The sequence below is a fragment of the Antechinus flavipes genome, chromosome 2 (genome assembly GCF_016432865.1).
Source record: "Antechinus flavipes isolate AdamAnt ecotype Samford, QLD, Australia chromosome 2, AdamAnt_v2, whole genome shotgun sequence".
In the NCBI taxonomy this organism is placed as follows: Eukaryota; Metazoa; Chordata; class Mammalia; order Dasyuromorphia; family Dasyuridae; genus Antechinus; species Antechinus flavipes.
The window spans coordinates 350,933,014-350,953,348 of NC_067399.1; the positions used below are offsets into that span (position 1 = coordinate 350,933,014).

Sequence of the window (20,335 nt, forward strand, 5' to 3'; positions counted from 1 at the left end):
ATAATATTGAGTAAACAAACAGCCCATGGAACTCTCCTGTATTTGTTATACAGAAAAAATCTGGCAAATGGAGAATGTTAATGGATTTGAGACAAATAAACTCAGTCCTGAAAGATATGGGCTCTTTACAGATAGGTGTGCTATGTCTGTAGCATACATAATCCAAAAGGTGGACTATCATGATGGGCCCATAATGGCCTAGGATTGTCTTATGGGGGTAATGGGGTATCATGTGATACACATGCTAGGCATACAGGGGACACACTTTCATAGTGACACCCTCATCTGTGTAGGAGGGTTGCAGCAGTGTGTCTACATAAAAGTATCACCAGGTTGGTCCCTTATAAAGCACAAGCCTCCATGGGACACATCATTGTAACTCAAGAATTGGGCTGGCAGTTTAGCACGTGGAAAAACATCTTGGACCCTGGTTCTTGGACAAATGGCACAAGAATTGAAAACCAGTTCTGTACTAAAGCCTGTCTGGGAGGGAAATGTGCATTCATGTGGGGAGACTCTATAACTGTTACCAAAGAAATATTAGATTTTTAGTGTTACTTGTTGGAATACAGTCAGTGATTGTTTAGAGAATGAAATTGAAAATCAGTATTTGTGGTCACTCAAGCTCATGTTTCAATGCTTTCTGTAAAAAGTGAGAAATAAGGGGCGTCTAGGTGGCACAGTGGATAGAGCACCAGCCCTGAAGTCAGGTGGAGCTAAGTTCAAATCTGGTTTCAGACACTTAATACTTCCTAGCTATGTGACCCTGAGTAAGTCACGTAACCCCTATTGCCTCAGCCAAAAAAAAGGGGGGGGGATAAATAGTATCATACTGACTGATCATATGTTCAATACCATAATAGAAAAGAAGGAAACAGACCTTGGTTTCATTAGAAAAAAGAGATGTATTACCTGTGTCATATTAGGTATCACTATGTTGGTTTCACTTATAGTTTCATCAGTCTCTCTTGCAATGTCCATATCTAATGTACAAAACAGTATAGTACAAGTTAGATATATAGAGGAATTAGCTAGGAATGTCTCAGCGGGTCTTGCCTGACAGGCTAAAATAGATGAACAATCGTATCAGATGATAAAAAATTTAAGGGAAGTATTAGAAATAGGATCAGTAAAGTTATTGAAATTCCAGGCTAAGTTACAATGTGATTACAAATATACAAAGGTTAGTGTAACCCCCTTTGCTATATAATCATACAGGACAAGATTATGATTGGGATAGTATCAAGACACATTTGAATGATTTATTTCTCAATAATACAATTGAAAGTGACATAGAAAGTTTATATAAACTAGCATCTGACATGGAGAAAGCTTCTCATAAAGATTTGAATCCAGACAAAACTGCTGAAAAGATCATACATTGGTTTGATAATACCTCTTCATGGTGGTTGAAATTAGAATCATGGATTGCCCTCTATGTTGTTATGTTGTTTTTGCTTTGTTTTGCCCTGTAATATTAGTATGTCCTTGTAGATCTTTCTCCATCGTCCTTTCAGAGGTTGCAGATCAAGAAAGGACTTTTTATCTAAAAGATAAAAAGGGGAAATTGTTAAGAGTATGGGACCTGCCAAGAGGGAGTACAGAGGCCACCTTGATCTTGAGTGCACAATAAGTTTTCTGCCATGTTGCAGAAATGCCCTTGTTGAGCAAGAAGCAGTGATGCACAACTGGGAATGGATTCGGTCTGAGGGTCACAGCACAGTTGCTCATAAGCAGGGATGCCTTAACAGAGCCTCATACTTGGGAACAGGTTGCTGATGTGGCTGGATTGGCTCTCCTCCCATTGGCAGATACTATGCATACGAAAAGCCCACAAGCCGCTGCTCTGAAAGGTGATTGAGGATTGCCTACTGTTAACACACTGATCACACTTGCAAAAATGTATATCAACAAGGCTGTAAGGTATAATAAACTGGAGCTCTTTTCACACTCTATGAGTCTCCTACCTCATTCATCTCACCTCTGAGATCAAAGGGTTCATATACTTTGAGCTCTCAATCAAGATGGTCGTAACATATATTAGAAAAAATTAGAAAAGAATCATGTACTTCTTGTAGTATAAATAAGAGATGTATTTTTAATTAAATAAGATAAAAACAGAAGGTAAAAGATAACTTTGATGACTTGGTATTGAAGTTTCTGCATAGAAATATTAATGTACCTAGGATAAGAATAGAAATGGTCAAATGGGTAAAAAAACCAAAAAAACCCACAAAACTTTGTATTGAATTTCTCTTAAGTTTTTGATATATAAAATATATAAACAGTAAAAGTATATAAGATTGATAATTTACCAATCAATAAATCTTCAAGAGAATATGAACAAATAGTTCTCAAAAGAATTTCAGAGTATTCACAACCTTATGAAAGAATGCTCCAAATCACTAATAGAGAAATACAAATTAAAAAAACCTTCAGTTTCATTTCATACCCTGCAAATGGGCAAAAAACGTTAAAGTTTTTTGGAGGAGTTGTGGAATGGTAAGTACACTAATATGTTGTTGGTGAAGCTGTGAAGTAGTACAACCATTTTGAAAAACAATTTGGAATTATGCAAATAAAATGACCAAGATGCTTATATGCTTTGAACCAGAGACTCCATTACTGGGCTTATATTCCAAAGAAGCCAGTGATACAAAAGTCCCTTATATACTCCAAAATACTTGTATTACTTTTTTGTAAGAGCTAAGATTGAAAACAATAGATGCCCATCAATTAGGGAATGAATAACAAATTTCTTCAGGACTGCGATCTGTGCTGTAAGAAACTGCTTATGATGAATATAGAGAAACGTGGAAAGATTTATGTGAACTGATGCAGAGTTAAATAAGTGGAGTCAAGAAAACATTACCTACACATTGTTGTAGTTACCAACAATGTGAATGGAAAGAACAATTACATACTAAAAAATCAGAAGTAAATATAACAAAAGCAGATGTCATACATTGCATGTTTTCCAGAATTTTTAAACGCATTGATTATGCTGATTTTTTTCTTCTCTAAAGATACTTTTTGTTAAATAATATGGCTTTCTGGGAGGTGAAGGAATAGAGAGGGTTAATTGATGATATAGTTTTAAAATAAAGACAAAAGAAGGAAGGACAGATGAACTGATAGACAGTGGCCCAATTTAAATTCCACCTTTACCTTTCCTGGTATTTCTAGTTGGTTGTAATCAAGTATAGTACTTCTGTAATTTCCTTATTGTGTAAATATTTGTGCCTTATGTTTCCATTAAGTTTATAAGTCCTTAAAGGCTGGGACTGGGTCTTATAAAAAATTTATGTTCATGCTTAGTGGTGTTCTACAGGCATATAAGTCCTTATTAAATGTGTGTTAATTAGTTGTCTGCTTGTTGCATGGTCTAGTCCCCTACACAGACCATCTAATCCCTCAAGGCCTCACTTTTTCTAATTTGTATATAATGAGAAGTTTCAACTTCCTGTTATGCCTAGAATTCTTACTGTTTTCTCTTGCTTTACTTGGTTTCTGGCAAGTCTTAATTAAAATTCCATATTTTGCAAAATGTTTTTCAGGGTCCCCTGTAATGTTTGTGCCTTCTCTCTGGAGATTATCTTGAATTTATCTTGTATTTTTCTTGTTTGTGCATGCTCTACCATTAGACAATGAGCTCTTTTTGAGAGCAGGAACTTTTTTTTTTTTTTTTTTTTTTTTTTGGCCTTTCTTAGTATTCCAACTTTTGGCTCAATACCTGGCATATAGAAGGCATTCACTAAATAATTGTTGACTTGATTTGATTTCACTCTCAGAGCCCCTTCAGTTTCTAAAATTGTGCTTATTTGACTACCTAAAAACAATGGAATGACTCAAGAACAGGTACAAATAAAACAATAAGTGGTTTAGATAATAATTTCAACTCTTAGTCACTGAATAATTTGAGTTGGATGTATATTTTTTTGGGAAAAAACACCTATTGGTAAATTTAAAGGAAGGTTTGGGCTCTTTGATTTTTAAGGTTCCTTTTCACTCTGACATTTTGGGATTCTTCTGTACAAATAATAGTTTATTTATTGAATTCCCTTCATGTGCTTATAGTTTTAAAATGTTCTCTTTGGAATTCTCTCCAAAAATCTTTTAGAAACTTGCTTAAATTTTAGACAGTGTAGTTCTATATTCCGTCTACATAATGAATATTAATTTGGGCTTGCCTGCTGTATACACAGTAACAATGTTATAGTGTTTTAATGTTGCTACAAATTACTTTGACTTTTTACTGTTGCAGACAAAACTTCCCTGGGGCCCCTACTTATGGTTTTACATGCTTCGTGCTGCCACATCAACCCTTTCAGGTATTGCTTTAATATTTGAGTATTGTAAATAGCAGGTGACTTAGCAACATTGAATTTAGTAAGCCACATTAATGAAGGAAGGGAATGGAATCAAAACAACCTTTCTTTATCTCTCTATTCTGCCTCACATATCACTTCCTCATTTATTATTATATTACATTCCTCACAACGATGTTTAAGTGGTTACACCTGCTTCCCTTTTCTTAATCTTTATTTTTATCTTCTGAGCAATTTTTGCTATAATTGTCTCTTATATATTTTCTTTTCCTTGGCTTTTATGACTTCGTTATCCCGTTATTTCGTCTTCCTACCTTTCTGACTATTCTTTCTCAGCCTGATTTGTTAAATCATTATCCAGATTCTGTTCCTTAATCTCAAGTATTTGTAGAAGGAATCAGACTTTACTCATGACCCTCTTGACTTTTCTTTCTAAACTCCATGTTTTAGAGATGTCATTAACTTTCATGGGTTCAGTTACTATATCTATGAAGAAGATTATTCAGATTATATATACATAATTCTGTCTCCAGAATTCCAATCCTGTATCACTGTCAACTATTCCCTGGAGACAAGAACTGTTTCATTTTTGTCTTTGAATCTCCAGGTGATTGACTGAAATCTCTGCCTAGATGGTCCTTTAGGCATCTTAAAATCAACATGTTCTATACTCCCTAGACCTGCCCTTTCTATAGATTTTTCTTGTTTTCTTCTTTCATTTAGTTTCACATCCTTGGAGTCATTATTCACACTTTCATAACTTCTCCATCTAATTAATTGCCACATCTTGTTAATTCTGTAGTCTGCAATATTTCTTGCATCTGTCTTCATCTTTTAACTCATGTGGCCACTACCCTTATATAGAACTTTATCATCTTTTGCTTGGATTCATTAAAATGTTTTATTGCTGCCCCATGTCTTAACATATCACCTACAATTTCTTGCTTGTGACAAAAAAAAACAAAAACATTTCATTAACAAATCATTAAACAAATATAGTTTATATAATGCTGTATATAAAATTTATATAGTATTATATTTCAGTAACTTCTCTGCAATAATGAGGGACTGAGAGACTGATCTCTCATTGTCTGACTGAGATTTTCATTGATTTTTCAGTTATTCAAAGTTCAATTTGATTTTCAGATATTTTCATTTATATTCTGGTAATCATATATGTTACTTTCTTAGTATTGCCTATTTTACTTTGTCATTTAAAATTTTTTCCCCATATTTCTCTTAATTCTTATTATTCATTTTTTCTTATTGCATAATGATATTCCATTTTGTTTGTTATCTCATAGCTTTCTAGTAATTTCCTAATGATTGTAATGTACTTTTTATATAGTTCTTTGCTCCCATAGAGTGCTCCTATTAATATTTTGATATGTATCAGATCTTTGTTTCTGTTTATTTCTTTGGGACATTTCCCCAATAAAACAGTATCATAGCTGATTATGCACAGATCAGTCATTTTGCATAATTTCAAACTATTGTCCAGAATGATCAGACTATTTCACAGCTTTACCAACAGTGCATTCATGTTTCTCACCTTCTAGTGGTGACTTTTTTGCCAATTTGCTTGATGTGAGGTAAGACTTCAGAGTTGTTCAAGTTTACATTTACTTTATATTAATGATTTATAACTTGTTTTCATTTGGGCAATTGTAGTTTGCAATTATTTTGAAAACTTTTCATGTCCTTTAACCACTTAAATATTAGGGAATGTTTCTTGATATATGTTTTTGTCAGTTTCTATATAGTTTGAATATCAGTTTCCTCAACTATATTTGACTGCAGGTATTTTTCTACTCTTTCATTTCTCTTCTGATGCCATCTTTGTATCACTTATTCAAAATCTTATGTATCTAAGTTTATTTTTTTAGCTTTTATGATCTCTTCTATCTCTAATTGGTTTAAGAATTCTATTCCTAGCCATTTTATGAAAGTTGCATAATTGTTTTCAGAATGTTTTTATGCTATGATGTATTATATTTAAGTCACAACCATTTTGATATATATTATTGCATATGGTATGGTATAGTCTAAATTTAATTTCTGCCAATAAGCTTTCAAGTTTTTCTAAGAGTTCTTATCAAAAAGGCAGACCTCTTGTTAATTTACCAAAAAGTAGGCTTCTGTTCTTTATTATTTCAATTTTTTTATTTCCCCTAACCTGTTGAGCTATTTTTCTGTTTTGTGGTTTTGTTGTTGTTGTTGTTTTTAAGTTTCAGCTGGGGCATTCCTTCTGATTGGTTCCAGTAGGATGTAAATTCCTTCAGGCTAGAGAATATTTAATTTTTAGATTTGTAATTCCAGCACTTACCACAGTGCTTGGCACATAGTAGGCAGTTAATAAATATTTATTGATTGATTAGTTTCCCTAATTGTGTTTTCTCTCTAGTCCATCATATACACAATTGCCAACTGGTATTTATAAAATTGCGCCTCTCTAAGAATGTTCAATGTCTTCCATTTCCACTGGAATGAAATAAAAAATGTCTAGCTTAGCATTTAAAGCCCTTCACAATTTGGTTCCAATCTTCTTTTCCACATATTTTTTGGAAAAAGCAATACTTTATAACTCTCTTGGCCAGCCTCCTTACTTTTCCCACATACAGCAGTACATCTTTGATCTTGGAGCCTTTGTTAGAAGTGGTCCCTATGCCAGGAATGAACTTTTTTCTTCATATAAGGATCTAAATATACTAGAGATTTAATATGGCTATTAATGTTTCCTATCTCTTAATTATTTTGTATTATTTTCTATGTATTTTCTCTGTCCTCTTCTCCAGTCTCCCATTGTTCACAAAATCATATGAGGACAGGGATGGTTTTGTTTTGTCTTTATATCCCCAGCATTTTGCCTTGTGTTAATATGTATTTAGTGTTTGTTTTATTGTATTTAAAAAAAAATTGACCTAGAGAATTTATATCCAATGTAATATTCAACTGTAATAGCCAAATGGCATTCTATTTCTGAGTTCTACTTGTTTTTGTTGGATTTTGACCCTATTGCTCTTCTTATTCTGTCTCTTCCTGAAATTGAATTATATTCTCTATGTTCAAGCTTATCAGCTATTATATATTTCAGTGACATTACATTTAAATTAAGATAAGGTTAGAAAAGTGATAGTTTTGAAATATCTTCTTTGATTTCTCTGCAGCATTTGACAACTGATGACTGTCCCTTCCTTTTGGATATTGTCTTTTCCTTTGATTTCCAAAATGACATATTCTTCTGGTTCTATTTATATTTCCCCGTTTATTCTTTTTCTTTCACTGATTCTTAAACTTCTTGATACTCTTTAAGGTGAGGTTTCTCAAAGGTTCTTGGCCATTCTCTATACTCCCACTATATTCTCTCACTTAGAGATCTCATTCATTTCTACGATTTCATTTAACACCACTTCCATGCACATGACTCCTAAATATTTCTTAAATATAAATTTAATCATTCCTGGGCCTCAGTTTCCTAATCTACAAAATGAAGTTGATAAGCTAAATAATCAAGGGTTTGTTTTAGCTTTAAATCCTCTGATCCATGCTATTTCTGTTCAAACCTGTTCCCTGTTGCATAGAGAATACTGCAGGCCAAAATAGATTGCTAACTGCCCCTGGAACATTTTCCCATGTTGATACCTTTGATTATTTTATTTCCCCTAACTTGTATTTTTTCCCCTTCCCTACCTATCCTCTGAATAAAAGCTCAAATGTCACTTCTTCCACTTAAGTTGTTTCATACTAGAAAATAAATTCCATGTTAGTAGAGTTGTCCTATTTAAACTTTTCCCCTTCCTTCCTACCTAATTTATTACACTGTACATAGTAAATAATTAATAAATGTTTATTGAATTAAAAATTAAATGCTGTTAAGTTCAAGTTTTTATTCAGATTTCTCTACTATTTGAAATTTGTACCTTCAGTGTGTGACTTTCTTGGAGAGAAGATTGCATCACTTCTGGGTATCAGCACCCCAAAGTATCAATATGCGATTGATGAATATTACCGGATGAAGAAAGAGGTGTGTCTTTCTTTACAGCTTTCTTTTTTTCTTTTATGCTCAAGGTTTGTATGGACGTAAATTAAGTTATCTATTTAACCCATATTTTACAAAAAGAAATCTATTTCCATTAGGGATTTTCTTAGAGTTAATTGATTTTGCTTTCATACCCAGGTCTACTGTAGTTTCATGCTTTGACCAAAATTTCACTCTAAACTATTAGAATCTATTCTGTGATTTATGCACATCAAGGAGCTATATAGGAGGATGTCTACATAAAGCTGCCAGGCTTTCCTTTTTTAAACTAGTCTCTGAATAGTCTAAAGTTTGCCCTTCTCTGATATACATATAAGGAAGCAAGCATATCATGACATAAAAGAGAAGAGCATTGGCGATGATGTCAAAGATGTTGTTTTGAATTATGCCTTTGTTACTGTTCCTTACCTGATACCTTTCTACTTACTGTCTTTTCATGCCTAAAATTCACTTTTTTGTGTATGTGTATTTTTTTCCCCTCAGTATATTTTATTTTCTCAAATACATATAAAAATAGTTCTCAGCATTCATTTCTTAAGATTTTGTCTTCCAAATTTTCCCCCCTACTTTCTCCATTCCCCCTCTTCCCAAGAAAGCAAGCAGTCTGATATAGATTAAACATACACAGCCTTCTAAACGTGTTTCCATATTTATCATGTTGTGTGAGAAAAATCAGGCCAAAAGAGAAAAAGCCACGAGAAAGAAAAAGCATTCAAACAAACAAAAACGATGAAAAACTATGCTTTGATTCACAATTTGGCTCTTTCCTAATTTCTGTTTTTTGCATCACTTGTATCTTTCAAACTCTGCTTAGATGCTATTTTATACATATGAAGTCTTTTCTGATTCCCATTCCCAAGTATCCCTGTCCTCAATTATTTTGTATTTACATTGTATATAATTATATGTGTATACTTCATCTCTTCTGATGAAATAAATGTAAGCTCTTTTAGGGGAGAGACTGTTTCATTTTCATGTTTGTATCATTAACATTTATCATGGTTCCTGGTGCATTGGTAAGTACTTTGTTGATTGGCCTCTCTCTCTAATTCATGTGTAAAATGGAGATAATTTGTATGATGTTTACCTCACAGAATTGTTGTGTTAAGAAATTTGCAATCCTTAAAGGGTTATATTAATGCCAGTTATTATTTGTTAACTTTGTGCGTAAAATTTATGAAGGGATCAGAATATTTTTATTATTCAATGCAAGTCTAAAATACTATATAGTTAGCATAAAGGGATAAATATCATTTCTAAACAGTTAGCAATTTTGCTTATGAAATACTATAAAATAGAGAATACTTCATTGAGAATCAGGGAATGTAGGTAGCTTCAGCAACAAATCCAATCATGAGCAAGTTATTTAATCTTTTTCTGATTTAGTTTCTCCATTCTTTAATACTTTGGGTTTGTAATATCATAGATATTATTTTCTTCTATTTTTTGTGCCTTTTATTTTTTGAGAGAGCAAACTTTCTGAGCCTTCTCATTCTTCTTATACATATATAGGTAACCCAGAGGATGAATACTTATACTTGGAATCAGGAAGACTATAATTCAAATCCAGCACCATACACTTACCAAGTGTGTGACTCTGGGCAAGCATTTAGCTTCAGTTTCCCGTAAAATAGTAGCACATCCCTCATAGAAATATTGAGAGGATAAAATAAGATAATACATACTTTGCAAACATCCATCTCCTACTTCTATTTCTACAGTTTATGTCTGCAAATCTGTAGAGTGCCTAAATACACTACGAGTGTCCTAACATTTAATGGAAATCTGACACTGAAATTGGTTTAATTTTTAATCTTTTTGACATTTTTATTTCATTAGAATAAGGACAGATTTTTTTTCCTCTCTTTTTTCTTTTTTTATTTTATAATAACTTTTTATTGACAGAACCCATGCCAGGGTAATTTTTTACAACATTATCCCTTGCATTCACTTCTGTTCCGATTTTCCCCCTCCCTCTCTCCATCCCCTCCCCTAGATAGCAAGCAGTCCTATATATGTTAAATATGTTGCAGTATATTCTAGATATAATATATGTATGCAGAACCGAACAGTTCTCTTGTTGCACAGGGAGAATTGGATTCAGAAGGTAAAAATAACCCAGGAAGAAAAACAAAAATGCAAATAGTTTACATTCATTTCCCAGTGTTCTTTCTTTGGGTGTAGCTGCTTCTGTCCATCATTGATCAATTGAAACTGAGTTAAATCTCTTTGTCAAAGAAATCTACTTCCATCAGAATACATCTTCATACAGTATCATTGTTGAAGTATATGATCTCCTGGTTCTGCTCATCTCACTTAGCATCAGTTCATGTAAGTCTCTCCAGTCCTCTCTGTATTCATCCTGCTGGTCATTTCTTACAGAACAATAATATTCCATAACATTCATATACCACAGTTTACCCAATCATTCTCCAATTGATGGGCATCCATTCAGTTTCCAGTTTCTAGCCACTACAAACAGGGATGCCACAAACATTTTGATACATACAGGTCCCTTTCCCTTCTTTACTATTTCTTTGGGATATAAGCCCAGAAGTAATACTGCTGGATCAAAAGTTATACACAGTTTGATTACTCTTTGGGTATAATTTCAGATTGCTCTCCAGAGTGGTTGGATTCATTCACAACTTCACCAACAATTCATCAGCATCCCAGTTTTCCCACATCCCCTCCAACATTCACCATTATTTTTCCCTGTCATCTTAGCCAATCTGACAGGTATATATTGGTATCTCAGAGTTGTCCTAATTTGCATTTCTCTGATCAATAGTGATTTGGAACACTCTTTCATATGAGTGGTAATAGTTTCAGTTTCATCATCTGAAAATTGTCTGTTCATATCCTTTGACCATTTATCAATTGGAGAATGGCTTGATTTCTTATAAATTTGAGTCAATTCTCTATGTATTTTGGAAATGAGGCCTTTATCAGAACCTTTAACTGTGAAGATGTTTCCCCAATTTGTTGCTTCCCTTCTAATATTGCTTGCATTAGTTTTGTTTGTACAAAGCCTTTTTAATTTGATATAATCAAAATTTTCTATTTTGTGATCAGTAATGGTCTCTAGTTCATCTTTGATCACAGGTTTCTTTCTCCTCCACAAGTCTGAGAGATAAACTATCCTATGTTCTTTATGCCTAAATCATGGACCCATTTTGATCTTATCTTGGTATATGGTGTTAAGTGTGGGTCCATGCCTAATTTCTGCCATACTAATTTCCAGTTATCCCAGCAGTTTTTATCAAATAATGAATTCTTATCCCAAGAGTTAGGATCTTTGGGTTTGTCAAACACTAGATTGCTATAGTTAACTATTCTGTCTTGTGAACTTAATCTATTCCACTGATCAACTAATCTGTTTCTTAGCCAATACCAAATGGTTTTGGTGACTGCTGCTTTATAATATAGTTTTAGATCAGATACAGCTAGGCCACCTTCATTTGATTTTTTTTTTCAATAATTCCCTTGAGATTCTCGACCTTTTATTGTTTCATATGAATTTTTTTGTTATGTTTTCTAGATCATTAAAATATTTTCTTGGAAGTCTGATTGGTATAGCACTAAATAAATAGATTAGTTTAGGGAATATTGTCATCTTTATTATATTCGCTCGGCCTATCCAAGAGCACTTACTATTTTTCCAATTATTTAAGTCTGACTTTATTTGTGTGGAAAGTTTTTTTCTAATTTTGCTCATATAATTCCTGACTTTCCTTTGGTAGATAGATTCCCAAATATTTTATGCTATCAACAGTTATTTTGAATGGAATTTCTCTTTGTATCTCTTGATGTTGGATTTTGTTGGTGATGTATAAAAATGCTGAGGATTTATGGGGATTTATTTTGTATCCTGCTACTTTGCTAAAGTTATGAATTATTTCTAATAGCTTTTTAGTAGAATCTCTGGGGTTCTCTTAAGTATACCATTATATCATCTGCAAAGAGTGATAGTTTGGTTTCCTCATTGCCTACTCTAATTCCTTTAATCTCTTTCTCAACTCTTATTGCAGAGGCTAGTGTTTCTAATACAATATTGAATAATAATGGTGATAGTGGGCAACCTTGCTTCACTCCAAATCTTACTGGGAAAGGTTCCGGTTTTTCCCCATTGCATATGATGCTTACTGACAGTTTTAAATATATGCTCCTGACTATTTTAAGGAAAAGTCCATTTAGAATAGGGACAGATTTTATGGTAATTATTGTTTCATATCATGGCGTTTGAGTTAATGGAAATTTTCTACATAAAAATTAAGATTTCGACCTATATTTGCTCTATAACTTGTTCAGTAATTTTGGTCATGACTAACTCTTCATGACCTATTTGGGGTTTTCTTGGCAAATTTTCTCCCTTCTACTTCATAAAACTCTTGTTTCCTTCAAAACCTCATTCAAGCATTACCTTCATCCTCTAGCTACTAATCATTCCCCCTGGAAATTATCTTTTTTTAAATTTTCAATCAATCAATGAGTATTTATTAAGTAACAACTATGTCCTAGGTAAAGGACACAAAGTGAAACAATCTCCACCCTCAAGGAACTTTAATAGGGAAAGACAACATTTATGTTTATAAGTAGATATAGAATATATTCAAAATTAATATAAGGAGTTTTGGGAGACAAAGATCTTAAAGGAGGGAAAGGGATCCACATGTGCAAAACTGTTTGTGGCAGCCCTTTTTGTAGTAGCTAGAAACTGGACATTGAATGGATGCCTATCAATTGCAGAATGGCTTAATAAATTATGGTATATGAATAATTATGGAATATTATTGTTCTGTAAGAAACAACCAACAAGATGATTTCAGAGAGGCCTGGAGAAACTAAATGAACTGATGCTAAATGAAATGAGCAGAATCAGGAGGTCATTATACACAGCAACAAGAAGACTATATGATGATCAATTCTGATGGACATGGCTCTCTTCAACAATGAGATGATTCAATCCAGTTTCAATTGTTCAGTGATGAAGATATACACTCAGAGAGAAGCCTGTGGGAACTGAGTGTGGACCACAACATAGCATTTTCATGCTTTCTGTTGATGTTTGCTTGCATTTTGTTTTTCTTCTCAGGTTTTTTTTTCTAGATCTGATTTTTCTAGTGCAGCAAGATAACTGCATAAATATGTATACATATATTTGATTTAACATATCTTTTAACATATTTAACATGTATTGGACTACCTGCCATCTCAGGGGAGGACTTGGGGGAGGAAGGAAAAATTTGGAACAAAAAGTTTCGCGAGGGTCAGTGTTGAGAAATTAGTGATGCAAATGTTTTGTAAATAAAAAGCTTTAATTAAAAAAAAAAGATTTGGGAGAAAGCACAAGCATCTGAGGAGGTAGAGATCAGGAAAAGCTTCTTGTGGAAAGAAGTATGACTAATGTCTTGATGGAAACCAAGATGTCTAAAGAATTAGATAATTAAGGCCATTTGCCTTGAGCTCACTCATTTTCCTTTCTGTTCTCTTGAAATTGATAAGATCCTCTAATCTTTTCTTTCTTCAGTGGATAGAGTACTGGGCCTGAAGTCTAGAAAACCTGAATTAAAATCTAGCCTCAGACACTGAATGGTTGTGTGACCCTGGGCTTCTTGTAGAATAGTGTTAGGGCTATATGTCTTGAAGAAAGAAATATTGTAAGGCAGAGGTAGGCCTCTGTTAGAAAAACAGACCAGTTTGTCCAGATCAAAGATTGTGAAAGGGTAAGTAATATTCAATGAAGCTAGAATAGGTTAGGCCCAAGTTGTGAAAGATTCTAAAAGCCAAACAGAAGTTTTTATTTGAAACTAGAAGCAGTAGGAAGCTCCTGGAGTGGTAATTTCTTCTCAAGGGAAGTGAACAAACATATATTAATCAATTAATGTGCTAAGCACTGTACTAAATGCTTTACAAATATTATTTCATTTGATCCTCACAGCAATCCAGGAAGTAGGTGCTATTATCCATGTTTTATAGTTGAGGGAAATTGAGGAAGACAAAAGGTGACTTTCCCAGGATCATATAGGTAGTCTTAAACGCCCTTTGACCTCACATAATATTTTTTATCTATTTTGCACAAATGTGATGTGAATGTTTATGTCATATCTCTTTGAATAAAATTATATATTCCATAAGAGCCAAGTCTCTGTTACCTGGCCCAAGACTTTATACATAAGTATATAATAAAGGATTATTAAATGAATCCCCCAAAACCCAGCTTAAATATTCCTCGCTCTAAAATATCTTTCTTTCTTTCTTTTTTTGATGAAGCAATTTGGGTTAAGTGACTTGCCCAGGGTCACACAGCAAGGAAGTGTTAAGTGTCTGAGACTAGATTTGAACTCAGGTCCTCCTGATTTCAGGGTTGGTGCTCTTTCCACTGCACCATTTATCTGCCCCTTAAAATATCTTTGAAGATAATTCTAGCTCAAGTAATTTCTTTTTCTAATCCAGATGGTAGTTTTTATTCTTGACCTTGTTAATTAAGAGAAAATATCTCATCATTAAACTTACATGTATTTAATTTTATCTCTTTTTAGGAGGAAGAAGAAGAAGAAGAAAATCGAATGTCTGAAGAGGCAGAAAGACAGTATCAGGAGCAGCAGAAGAAGCTCCAGGCTGACTCTATTGTTCAAATGAATCAGCCAGATACTGTGGCATCAAGTTCTTTTGTTAATCTCAATTTTAAAATGGATGGAGACTGTGAAGTAACTATGGAAAATAAACAAAATCTTACTCCTATTGGCCACAACTTAGAATAAAACAACTTAGCAAATTTCAAACTCCAGGGTATTTTTTTTTTAATTTAAGGAAACTTATGGAGAAATTTATATCTAAAATTTTGTTAAAAGGGATAATTCTACGTGAAGTCCAAGGTTACACAACTATTAAGTGTCTGAGGCTAGATTTTAATTCAGGATAATTTAGGATGTCTCTTAAAGAATCCAGTCTGTCTAGTAAACAGCAGTTTTCTTTCAAACATATGATTGATTATAGACATAAGTATAGGCTAAAGCTAATTATCTAACAAATATCATATATAAAAACAGCATAAGATCTTTTGTTTAAATGTCTTATGACAATAGGAAAACATGTCATTTTTTGTTTATAACATGGCAAGGAAGATGGTGAACTGAATTTGTATTCCTAAATTTTCTAAATAAAATTGGATTTTTTAAGATAATATTTTAAAATTTGTATCCATATTTATATTGATTCTAATTAATATATTATTAGAATTACTTTCTTCAGTGCCTAAAATTTGGTCTTAGAACAAGATGGAAACCATTTTTTCTTTTAGTTTAGAAAAATTCATATTCCATGGAAAATAACATTTGGTTAGAATGGAACTGTTCATTTCTGTTCTCAATTTAGGTTTCAAGATTAATTTTGGCTTGTTTAAACCTCCTTAATCTTGATTTTTTTCTTCATAGTAGAATTAGGGACCAAATCAAATTTTGTCTCATTTCAAATTGAAAAATACTTTTAATACAAACTGTAAAGACCATTAGCAACTGAATAAATTACAATGAGCATATAAAAGCATATAGAGATTTCTCAGAAAGATTCCAGATTTTGGCAATGAAGTTTTTGCCTTTATCCCGCTTCTTTGTTTTCCAGTGGCTAGAAGTGATTAATATTTTAAATTAGTATAATCTGTCCATCACCCACCATGTTATTTGCAAATTTCATATGGGTCTAAGAAGTTACTTTTGACTATGTGCTCAAATAGGTAATCAGTACATATGTGAGATTTATTTTTGACAGTCATTTATAACTTTAAGAAACGCAGGGACAGGAAAGAATGAGTGATGTGTTTTATTAAATGCTACTTTTAAAATCCAGTCTTTCTAAAACACAACAAAAAACTGAATAAGTTTTTAGAGGGCCAATTGTTAAGACATACAAATAAAATTAACCAAACATTCAGTCTTCCATTTAAATAAGGGTAAAAGTCAAAACAACTATAATTGTAGATCTTTTAGATCTGCTGTGAAAACCTGCTCTTCCTGATCTTTGTTTTTCTATCATTTTTTCAGTTGTGTCTGACGCGCTTTGTGACACCAATGGAGGTTTTCTTAGTAAAGATACTGGATTAGTTTGCCATTTTCTTCTCCAGATCATTTTACAGTTGAAGAACCTGAGGCAAACTAGGTCAAGTGGCTTGCCCAGAGTCAAGCTGATAGTGTCTGAGGCCTTATTTGAAATCAGGAAGAAGAGTCTGTCTGACTCCAAGCCCAGCACTCCACCTACCTGCCTCTCATTCCTGATGTATTGTCACAAAGCACTTGAATTGCAATTTGAACAAGAAATCTGAAGAAGGGATCAAATTTTTATCCCTACTTATTTTCTGTCCTCAGAAAAATTGTCCTATTTTTAAAGCAGATTTCAATAGAATAAAGGAAAATCCAGATTTGACATCTAAGCTTTCTCCCTTTTTACCACTTTATAATTTATAAACTTTTTTAAAACATCAATTACAGATAGAATAATAAGTGGTACTTTCTCTTCCTAATGATATAGATTGCTTAAAGCACTAACTTTATATTTGACAATTCCTTTCTTTCAAAAATAAATTTTCCCTTTAAGTTCTGGTTGTAGGGTAGTGACTAGTAATTTCCCCTCCCACCTCAACTTCTTAAACTTAGACATTATACCACAATCAATCAAGCATTTGTCCTATTGTTGAAAGCTAGCAACAGAACTGTGACTTTAAAATTATGTATTTGCGAACTTTTAATGTTAAGATGTGAAATGTCCAGAACTGTCTTTTTGTACTACCTTCACTATGATCTGGCAGGCCCTTGTCCTAACTTTCTATACAATATATTTATGTGCCTTAAAAGGTAATACTTAGTATGTGCAAATTTTATGAAATGGTTAAAATGATTGCCTGTTAATTCATTAAATTGCTTTACCTGATCATCTGAAGATCCTCATTTGTTCCTATCCATAATTCAATTTATCTCTTTTTTTTTTTTTTTTTTTTTTTTTTTTTTTTTTTTTTACAAAATACTCTATAGGGTGCCCTATCCCTTTTGAATCTTAAAGCATTTTTTTCCTTAATTGATACAAAATAAAAGCATACTCAGAATATTTTTATGTTCTTCACTGCCACTTCTAGACTTTCCTACCACCATCATTCAGCAATCTTCTTTGAAGTTCATTTCATTCAGTTATCCAGATTTAGCTATCTGTAGTTCCCAGGTAGGGTATCTTTTCCCCTTTATGAAAAAATTAAGAGCTCTGGGAACTTAGTCTCTATTTCCAATCCTCATTTGGAGGATGTCAACATAAATGTTAATATCCCTTCAAATACCCTTCCTTCTGTTGATTAGTTTACAAACTCCCATCATTTTTACCTTTACTTCTCACCAGCAACACATATACTTTATATAATCTACAAATGTTCCACTGCATCATCTGGAACTCTGAAATTCCACTCTGACAACATTCTTATCTTTCCTTCTCTTATTTTTAAATCTCTTCTCCAATTTATCTACAACTTGTTGCTCCATTCCATTTTCCCAGGCACTGACTCATACTCTGGCCCGATTTTCCTCCCTTTGAAATCTTAAACCAGTTTGATTTTAGACTGTTCTTTAATATTGAATTCCTTCTCCCTTTTCCAATCCTAATGTTAGATTACCCTTAATGTGGATGATGTAGACACTAGATGATGGTAGGCACCAAAAGTTTTGGTTCATTCACGTGAAGAATTCACAATGGCCAGTCTCTTTGGCAAAAGGTTGATTTTATTTAGGGAAGAGGTTACAGACAAAATGGAGGAATACAATCGACACTGAGAATGGAAAATGTGAAACAGAGTAGGAGAATGTATGAAAGACAAGTTTGTTAGTCGAACTCAGTAAAAAGGGAGCACCAATGAGGTTGGGGCATTTAGCTGATTTAGCTTGGTTAAATCCTGAAAGGGACTTAGTACTCTAAAAGACTTAGCTGTAAGAAGAAGTAGGATGAAGATGGCGGAGAGGAGGCTCACAGCTGCATAAGCTCCACGTTTTCTCTCACTATCCATTTCATTACAAGCCTCTGAATCAATGCTTGACTGAAAAAAACCCACAAATAGTTACCAAGAGAAGCCATCCTTGAGATCCGCCAAGAAAGGTCTGTCTTTACTGGAGGGCTGGGGCGGTTTTAGATCGGGCGCAGGCGGCGGGCAGCGGCAGTGAGGGCACAGGAGCAGACTGGAGAGGGGGTGGAGAGTGATCGTAGCCGTCTCTGCGGGGAGAGCTTCGCTACAGGTTTGGATACTTTACTCCAGCAGCAAGTCAGCAGCCCAGCAGAGAAGCTAAAAACACCGGGGCTGAAGAATACAACCCCAAACAGCTGGAGTCTCTCGGGACCTGGCCGCGCCCCCTTCCCCCCCTCCCCCCCCCACAGTGACTCAGCACGCTCTGGGATCTCAGAGCGCAGGCGCAGCACAGTCCTGCTAGTGCCTCACTGCTGCCCCCTGCAGTCTGTAGAGGAAGCTCGATAACACACCCATCCCCCCCCCAAAGAAAGACCCCAGTTTTTTCTGTTTTTCTTTGGTAGTTTGTCTCTGATTAATAGACAGAATGAGCAAGAAGCTGAAGAGGACTTTAACCCTTGACAGCTTCTATACAGATAGAGAGCAGACTCTAAATCCTGAGGAGACTAAAAACAGGCAGTCCCCAGGTGAATCCCCAAAGGAGGAGATCGTCTGTTCCTCAGCACAGATGAACCTCATAGAAGTGATTAAAAAGGCTCTCACAAGGGAGCTAGAAGAAAAATGGGGAAAGCAGAGTGAGGCTTGGCAAAAGGAGAGGGAAGCTTGGGAAAAGGAGAGGGAGGCTTGGCAAAAGAGCCTGGAGAAGTCAGTTAAAGAGAGAGTGGATAAAGAAGTAAAATCCTTGAAAAATAGGATTAGTGAACTGGAAACAGAAAACAGCTCTCTAAAAAACAAAATTGGCGAAATGGAAAAAAATTCCACAGAACAAAAGAACTCAATTGGACAATTAGAAAAAGATTTTAAAAAAGTGAGTGAAGAGAACACTTCACTGAAAATCAGACTTGAACAAGTGGAATTGAATGACTCGAGGAGACAAGAAGAATCAGTCAAGCAAATCCAAAAAAATCAAACAATGGAGAAAAATGTGAAATACCTTCTGGGGAAGACAACAGACCTGGAAAACAGATCCAGGAGAGACAATCTGAGAATCATTGGACTCCCAGAAAAACATGATGAAAAAAAGAGCCTGGACACTGTCTTCCAGGAAATTATCAAAGAGAACTGCCCAGAAGTCATAGGAACAGAGGAAAAAATAAACATTGAAAGGATTCATCGATCACCCACTGAAAGGGATCCTAAAATCAAAACACCAAGGAATATAGTGGCCAAATGCCAGAACCCTCAGATGAAAGAAAAAATATTGCAAGCGGCTAGAAAAACCCAATTCAAGTATCAAGGAGCCACAATAAGGATCACCCAGGATTTGGCAGCATCCACATTAAAAGATCGAAGGGCCTGGAATATGATATTCCGAAAGGCTAAGGAACTTGGTATGCAACCAAAAATAACTTACCCAGCGAGAATGAGCATCTTTTTCCAGGGAAGAAGATGGACATTCAACGAAGTAAGCGAATTTCATCTATTTCTGATGAAAAAACCAGAACTTAACAAAAAGTTTGATCTACAAATATAGAACTCAAGAGAAATCTAAAAAGGTAAAGATTAATCTTGGGAACTATATTTTGACTATATAGATGTATAAAGAATACATGTATACCTTGTTCTAGAAATTGATGTGGAAAGGACATTGTACCAGAAAAAGGGTAAAGTGGGGGTAGTACATCTCATGAAGAGGCATAGGAAACCTATTATATCTGAAAGAAAGAATGGAGAGGGATGAATATAGTGGGTATCTTACTGCCTTCAGAATTGGCTTTAAGTGAAAAATCTTAAGACATATTCAATCTATGGTGA

At 34.1% G+C, this 20,335-nt stretch overlaps 1 protein-coding gene across 1 annotated transcript in view; it reads left to right on the forward strand.

Moving 5' to 3' along the window:
* Nucleotides 1–17,292, forward strand: part of SRP54 (signal recognition particle 54) — a 135,605-nt gene extending 118,313 nt beyond the window's left edge. Inside the window, exons 16-17 of the mRNA XM_051978037.1 lie at nt 8,255–8,352; nt 14,910–17,292. Of these exons, the coding sequence (XP_051833997.1) occupies nt 8,255–8,352; nt 14,910–15,131 (320 nt within the window). The 3' untranslated portion in view covers nt 15,132–17,292. The remainder of the gene's footprint in view (nt 1–8,254; nt 8,353–14,909) is intronic.
* The last annotated feature ends 3,043 nt before the right edge of the window (nt 17,293–20,335 follow it).